Raw genomic sequence first — 8,950 nt, forward strand, 5'->3', positions numbered from 1 at the left:
CTGACGTGAATGTACTGAAGGGTATAATTCCTATATCATTTGTATTCAAACAGATCCTATACAGATGAGGAAGAGAGGAGATCTTCGAACAATAGACGTAATATACAAGAAAAATCAATATAGTGATGCATTAAAATTTTACTCCGGTTTTCACATTGTTATTCTTCAACTTAAAATTTATATTGTCTGTATTGTTATACCATGCCTTTTAAATTATAAATTACAGTGAGAAAGTATAACACAGATTGAAAATCCAATTAAAATCTAAGAGAACTGATACTTTCCAATATTTTTTAAGCAAGTCTTATCTGTTTTTTTTAAGAACAAATTAGTTTTAATTTGAGTATGAGATGACAATGAATAACATTAATGAAACTGATTAATGACGTAATAAAGAAATCTGAGTACAATAAAGATAGGACCATCTCTTATATCTCGTCCTGGATAAACCTGTGTCCCAGTTTAATTAAGAGTTAATAAAAGTGACACTCTTTCCCTGCAAGTAATGAATTTGTGATTAATCTGGGTTTTCTTTTCTGACAAATCATTCATTAGATTATACAAATCTATCTTTATTATCGCATGAATATCGTGCTTTCATTTTGAAGCTATTCGAATAAAGAATCATTAAAGAGTCACTCGTTTGATCTTCCACATTTTACCTCCGATCGTATTTATTCTACCATCGCAAGTTGCAATTTTGTTTCAAAATCCATTCTATTATCAGAGATCATCTATTAAGAGCATCAATACTTGGAGATAAAAAGTTCTTCCACGCGGATGGAGTCTTGAAAGGCGAAACAAGTGAGAGGAGAATCTGTTCTTTCACGGAAGAATCTTATCGATTTAATTAACGCGTCCACGACGAACGCAACGAACCGTCTGTTAGTCGGGAGGGCACGAGTTTTTATCCCATCTTCGCCATTACGGCGTCGCCGTTGATGCCGGTGCGCTTCGTACGAACCGAGCCGGGCATTATGGGCGTCATATTTTCCGTGGTGGTCCATTGTGCAGCGGCGTACGACGTGCAACGGAATATGCATATGAATGACCATGCAGATTCGCCGTTTGTTTTATTATCTTGGAGCGCTCGTAAGTGTATCTGCATTATGCAACGACTAATAGGGGTAATGGGCAACGTGATTACCGCTAGCACCGTGCATTACTTTCGGCTCATACTTTCTGCGCGCGATTCTGTGTTACGAGACGAAATGAATGTGCCGCGTTAACATTATGCAACCCGATATGTCAGCCGCAAGCAATCGCCATTTAAAATTTTCTTTCTCGCCCGCCTTGAAAGTATTTATCGTCGCTGTTACGCTGTCGGGAGTCCCGAGGAGCATTTCGGAATTACCGGGCAAGACCCCCGATTGTCGGTAAATATACGCAGATGAGATTCAGAATTGTTTTGCATAAACTAGTTTAATTAAAGTACTTTAAACCGTTCCGCGTGGAAATTCGGAATCGGATCTTTACATTTGCGATTCCTTGATCCCCTTCTTCTCTTTGGAGAAAGTGCTCGTTACCTGAAATTTCTTGTACAAGACACCTAATCTTGCGATTTTAATAATTTAATAGATTAGTATCTCGTAATCTTGGTTGTATCCTTAACGGATGTCTTAAAAGAAACGTTCAGCTTTTCGTTCACTTAATCGATAATATAACGTTCACTTACACGCTTTGCTGCGCAGATCCCAGATTTTTAAAGTCCGATCATAACTTCCTGTAACTACTTTCGACGGTTCGCCAAGAAACTTTGCTGCCATCACCTTTGCGCAGTGGCCCGTGAGTGTATGCTGAAACAAAAATATAAAGATTCACTGAATCGCTACCTCCAATAACACAAGTAAAATGAGAGTACATATGTTCTTGCAATAATATATGGATCAATACAAATATTTTTCATACTCAATTGAGTAATCTGTCCAATCTCACCAATATCATTCAATTAAATAAAAAAAAAAAAAAAAAAAAAAACATTATTTTAAGATATCCTTCCCTGATTTCATAAGTTAATTTTAAACAACATGTAATAATAAAATAATTTCACACAGATCAATTTTACTTAAAATAGTTAATCTTTTTCACTTGAATTTCTCTTTAAAATATATTCACACGAATTTCCCATTTTATTTGTTTCATCGTATACATTAATTTTTATTTAGATACGCTTAAAACTAATAAATAGCGAAATTTATTACTTTCCCAATGATGCTAACTCCATTTGAAAACGTGAGCCATAAAAGGCAATTAAAATATATTATTCGCGTCACGAATTTACCCTGTTATAAACTATTTTGTTTAAATACAATTTGAAAGCGCCGTAGTCATTGGCGCTTTGTAACTGGAGTCTTGAACTTTAAACAGGGACTTGTTAGATCGAGCACCGGCTTTCATAAGTTGATTTTCTCTCTTCTACTTTCGAGTTTAGCTCTGCTCCGAGCATCGACGTGTTCGAAATGAGAAATGAATGTAGCTGCAAGGGGCGGAAGTAGACCGACGGTATAAAGCGTGCGTTTCCAACGGAATAGTACGTCATCCTTTAACGGTAACAAGAAAAGAGTTCGATTTCATTATTACCTTCATATTGAGTTGAACAAGAAAATTCAACTGGTGCCCCCGATAGTTCTCTTTATATTCCAGATATTCGTTCATGAACATTTGAACGTGAGGTATAGATTTAACAAAAATTACATCAGCAGAGACTTGAGCACAGTCGTAACGACCGTCACGATGAACGTAATACGAGTATTACAACTGAAAATATTGCCAAATATCCCGGGGATATTTGTTTTGCCGTTGACATGATGTCAACGACAGTTGTTCTGTCTCTCTTTACTTTGAGCGCTTTTGCGCGCGAACGAGCATTAAACCCGTACGTTGACGTCCATGGTGGCCCATTTTACGAGCCATTTTTTTTTTTCGATCACGAGCTACGCCCGATATTCTAGGGTTCTCTTATCAAAGTTTTTGGGAACGGTATACGTTCGATGGTACTCTATTTTTTTTTTACAGCGCAATCCTGACAACGCGAGTCTTTCATTTTGAAGCAGAATTTTTACCTCTTACTCGTTCATTTATGCAAAACATTGCTCTCTCTCTCTCTCTCTCTCTCTCTATTTAGCACATAAATCATTGCGGCAGAGATTAGCTGCACATTACTGTAATCGTAAACAGGAAGGATTAGAATATTCGTAACAGCACACAAAGTTAATTATGTTTAGGCGTTTCCTAACGATCGCTTGTCGATAAAGAATTTGCTAGCAGATCGTTACAGTATCGGCCGGCGCTTTACGAGTGAATAAATTTTTCAATGACAGCAGGTATCCTGCGTTATATATATTTATCGTATCCCGCATTAATGGTCCAAACTGCTAATGCAATTTCAAGAATGGTATACAGAGTTCTCATATTGTAAGACGGCTCATGGGTGCAATGGGTGAGGAGGAGTAATTCAGAAACAAGCGGCGGGCGGTCGCGCTAATGTTAGAGTCCGAGTTTTACGAGTTAATAAATTACTTAGCGAAGGGCAATACATTTCTTTGTTCCAACGTTGACACAACACGTATTTGTGACGTGAGTGTCTACGACGGCAATAAAATTATCAAGTGATATATGTAGCACTTACACGGTTACATAAAATTACCATTGAATCTAAAGAGTAACGACGATCCCGGTATCGACGGACCGTTTTACAAATCAATCAAGTCGTGCGACGGACCTGCCACAGGCGTGATTTAATGACTGCCAACGCCTTCCGCGTGCATGCTTGCACATCGTCGTTAAATGAAATTCTGAAGTTATCTCATGTACGCTTCGCTCGTTCCTTTTTCTTCGCATCGTCGTTTAATGGTGAAGGATTCAAGCGTGTCGTCGACAAGGAGGGAGGTGCGGGAGAGCGACTCGAGAGCTCTTCCGTATAAGGGAGAAGAGATGTTAAAAAGAAGACTTGGCCAATTTTAAGGTGCGCGGCGCCGGGAACTAGCACGCTCTTGAAAAATGTCCTAATGTAAATTAATGGCCCGGAAGTTTAGCTGGAAGAGCTATAACGTGAAAGAAACACAGGTAGGAGTATGGTCCCTCCCGACTGGCCTTACGAGCTGCAGAGGAGAACTTTACCCTCTTTCGCAAAGATGTCGGAGGAAGAGGCCGAAGAAAGTGCACCATAATCTAGGGTCTCGAGAACTTTGCCAAAAGTGAGACGGCAAGTTTACGTTTCTTCCGAACGTTAAACGGCTGAATAGACTTTACTTTCAATCGCCTTGTCCTGTTAAGAATGACACTGACACAACAGGGATGCGAAAGAACGTGCGCTTTTCATAAAACGTGCAATTTTCATAAAACGCTTTTCGGTATAAAAATAGACACGTAACTTTACGTGACTGAAACATCTATAAACATTAAAAAGGCAAAAATTAAGCTTTATAGAAATACTTAATAAAAATTAGTTAAGAGGATTAATTTCAGTGTTGCAAGGATTGCAAATTCTTCCGAGAAATTCTTTATCTAGAAGAAATATGTCGAATTCAAGTAAATGTCATTTTTTAAATTTAATCTTGTTCTCAACACTACAACTGTATTTTGAAGTTCGTTTATCTTAATACACAAATTTTCTTTCGAGGTTTTTATGTACACATATACACGTATATATGTATATGGAGCTTTTTACGAGTAAACTTTTAAAGAAGTGGCTCAATTTATTGCATACTAGTAACGTTTTACAACTGTACTCTTTTTTGCTTTCCTAAATGAAATTTTTTTTCAGTATATCTTGTTAATATATATCACTTTCTAAATTTTTATGACACAAAGAAGTTTAAATTTTGATTTAATAAAATAAAAATTAATATGCTTTCTTTCTATTTTGTGATTCTTAACAAAAGAAAAAAAAACAGTTTATTGCAAAAAGTCATTAAAAATAGAATGCAATTCGACAAATGAAAATTAGATAAGAGAAAATTTCTATACAACGATAAAAATAATATATAGTTTATATTAAAACTTAAATTTAAATATTAATAAATATATTAATAAATATTAAATATTTAATTTTTCCTACTAATGTGTGTAATTCGTCAAATATAAATATATTTCAAGTTTCATAATATGTTAATACAGAAATCATTTATTGTAATAAACGTATGTCTTAAATAAATGTCTTCTATGGCTATTCTAGAGAGAGTTATGGAAGCTATTCGAATATTCAATAATTTCATAACAATACAGTAATTCCGTTCTAACGCAAACACGGAGGTAATTCGAGATTACAGACAAAATGCGGAGCACGCGACCATAGCTAGGAAGTTTATTAATGTGAATATTCGAAAAGCCCTCGTAATCCAGTTTGGTTTCGTATACAGATTATATTTCTTCGATGATGAGTTTGAAACACCGTAACAAATTTCACGAAAGATGAACTTACTCAATCACGTATCCGCGATAATATATGATACATTCTCACATATATGACGCTTAGCGCGCGATAAATATACACCCATCTATATAATAATATTATCATGCGACATAACATCCGAGATACCCACAAAGGAGGAATGATAGAGTACTTTAGGTCGCGTCAAACGCGACCGGGGAAGCTCTAACAATCCGCATGCAACGTAGTTTACTGTGGCGTCTTCAGGAGTTCTTTGCCGTTGTGCATAAACTCGAAAGACGCCAAACGACGTCAATCCGCTCAGATGTTAAATGTTGAACGCCCACAAAGCTGATTCTGAAAGCATTCGTGGTCATAGGAGCGTTTGCTTTTGAAGAAGAAATCGTAAACAATAATTTCTAAAATCCGTATACCGTGAATTTAAATTTGACTCTCTACACATTTCCAAGTGATGGAGAAGAAATTATTTTTTTTACAAAAATTGAAAAGTAAAGGAATGAATTTTAATTAGTTATTATTCAGGAAGAATCGACTTTAAATTCGCTAAAAAATTTGTAATCAAGGAAAATTATGATGCGTACACGTGTATCGTTCATATAACATAAAAATCATCATCATTTTCCAAAAGATGATTGTACATTAACGAATGTTGATAGTCCTAACGCATAACGAATAACACGCCAGGGAGATCCCTTTATTTTACATCCGTGCGGCAAGAATCGTCCTGGGAAGGTACACATCGAGGTTTGAGGAATACGCGGCTGATATCGTCTTTTTACGATGCACCGGCCAAGTTCCAGTCACTAGTGTGGGGTGCGCGTGTGGTGTGTATACACCCGGTGTGCTCCTGTGAGCAATAAAAGCATAAACTTCTTCATAGTCCTAGTAGTGCTCCATCGAGGGCAGAACAGTAATGCGGCCAGCCGGAGAAAAAGAGCAACAGCGAAACGAAGGGAGTGAGATCCCTCAAGTTATACGGGGGCTTCAATTAAAGTCGGTAAAAAGAGTGGCGGGGAAGCTTCCTGGAAAGCAACTGGCGATCTATGTTTTATGGCTGTTGCACTCACACTGTTTTTGAAGCGTATGCGCGAACGATTCGCCACCGAAAACCGTTTTCAAGGGTGGTCGAATGCTTGGATATACGCCTCGTACTTATTAGCTATCGCCAGCGGTGGTGGTTTCACTTCTACCCTTGAATATGATGTACTTGCTAATCTCACGCTTGATCTCTATTGCCGCTCATTAATTTCAGTAACATAGTTATTACCGAGAGGCGCTGTGCCTGATCCTATAAAAACTTCCAAGAGTCTAAATGAAGACGAAGTATACATGTTCTCGTATAATCATGATGAATATCTTTTCCAAGAAATTCATGTAAAAAGCATGCGTTGGTGGAAAAATTATTGCATAACATCAGGTTCTGTAAATGCATTTAAGTAAAAGCACTCTCTTATCTACATGAAAATGATACATATTATGAACGTGTACGTACAAATACGTATATAGAAACAACTTCATGCTTTTGAGTAACTGTCACGATAGTATTTAATCAATATAATAAACATCTTAGATCAGAAGTTATGTACTTCTCGCCCACGTACCTCATGAATATCATTTTCAAAAAATAAGTACCATATATATATATATATATATATATATATATATATATATAGTACCATGCATTTCTCATAAATCAACACCAGTTGATTTGCTGTTGCCTGCGGCAACTCATGATCCAGTCAGTCGTTTTATCTCTTAAGATCTTGTAACATAGCTTATCTATGATGGAAACGATCGATTAGATGAACAAACGTAGAAAAAACTTTTGAGAACTTCTTCCACACTCTATTTCAACTGCTAATTTTTCAAAGTGTGTAAGTTAAAAAAAATTTTAAATAGGCAATGTTATTTCAATGAACGAAAATATTTATAAAAATTTTAATTTTAATTTAATTATTTTGTCTTTTTTTTATATCATCTTAATTATAAATATCAGTTTAGATTTTATTTCTGACTTGATGCTTTATTTTTTTTTTTTTTTTTTTTATATACTTCCGAAATCTATAATTTTTAATACAATAAAAAGAATTTATAGACATTAGAAATATTCAAAAATCTAAACGCAGGTCGCTTTGAATTATAAAAAAACAAACTAAAAAGCAAAAAAAATCTTCGTGTGCCTTCTGATGTTACTTCGACGTTAATTGTTTCGTTTCAACTCTGACACTTGAATTAATGTATGCCCTTCGATATGTATTCGTATGTACTTTGCAACGATTCAAAAAGGGAAAGCATTGGATCGAATAAATCTCCGGAAACTCACTCGCGAAAGGGTTAATCGTAATGGTCACGATAAATATTAAGAACATTAATTACAAATTAATTGACATATATTATTTATAAAATGCAAATATACAAACAATATTTCTCGTAATTAATAATAGGCAGAATTATAATTATGTATTATCGCGTATTTTCTGCTATGTCGCGTAATGACAATTAAAACTTCGTATTGTAAATGTTAACATATAATTTCATGACAATTTTGTATGTCTACGGCATATATAATGTTGTGAAGTCACCAATAATAACGCGCATTATTTAAATTATTAACTAACAACAATCGACAACCATTTCTCGTACATCGCTTCTGTTGCAATCACGTTGATTAACAGATTAATGAATCATTACGATTTAGTGACTGTTCAATTTTTTATTGTAAAATTTTACAATAAAATAAAATTATATTAATATAAATACAATCTAACTTTACTGGAACGGAATGATTCATTATTTGCTACGATAATAAAGTAAATAGGTGTGGAGCATCGATTTTCCTGCATTACAACCAATTTATTGCTTTCAAAGGAAAACAGTTTCTTTTGTACAAACCATCATTTATAATGTTGCTGATGTAAATAGGTAATTTTTATTTGCATCTTATATAGATATTGTTTGCTGGTATCGTACTTTCTCACGGGGTACTGTCCACTCGCAGTGATCTCGCGATTTATGTAACAATATTATATCAATATTTTATTTAAACTAAATATAAACACGTATTATATAAGCCTTATTGTATAGTTATTGTAATAGTTAAGGCGTGTGCACTTGGCGGCTACTAGGTCTCCGAAGGAGCACATTAAATACACATATGAAAACAGAACGTCGCGGTGGAGTTAAGCAAATCAGGAGTCGTCCCCTTCCTGGCAAACATTTACCGATACCTTCGCGGAAAGCGTCTCGCATCGCGGGACATGAGAAACTTATATGCCTCGCTCTAAGCAACTGTTTACACATAGTAGAATGCTTGCACGCGAGTCGAGCACGTCAGCTACACGACGTTCTCATCGTTCCTCACTGCCACTTCGTTAGTATGGACTCGCGCTGGCGCGTGTGTTTCCACGAAGCGAAGTATGCCCTTCTCTCATCGTCGCACCGTAATTATATCAATCCATGACGACCAGTTTCCGTTTTGATTTGCCGCGAACGACCTTGCGACTAACATCTCTCGACTCGGTGGAAAAGCAAGTCGACCGTAAAAAGCATGCCGTGTCC

General features: G+C 35.9%; 1 protein-coding gene across 1 annotated transcript in view; it reads right to left on the reverse strand.

The window, feature by feature from the left end:
* The window catches only part of LOC108753574 (autophagy-related protein 16-1), a 424,436-nt gene that overhangs the window by 28,178 nt on the left and 387,308 nt on the right, over positions 1 to 8,950 (reverse strand). Inside the window, exon 9 of the mRNA XM_018495271.1 lies at positions 1,676 to 1,796. Coding sequence (XP_018350773.1) covers positions 1,676 to 1,796 — 121 coding nt within the window. The remainder of the gene's footprint in view (positions 1 to 1,675; positions 1,797 to 8,950) is intronic.

This window comes from Trachymyrmex septentrionalis, unplaced genomic scaffold (assembly GCF_001594115.1).
Source record: "Trachymyrmex septentrionalis isolate Tsep2-gDNA-1 unplaced genomic scaffold, Tsep1.0 scaffold7, whole genome shotgun sequence".
NCBI classification, from domain to species: Eukaryota; Metazoa; Arthropoda; class Insecta; order Hymenoptera; family Formicidae; genus Trachymyrmex; species Trachymyrmex septentrionalis.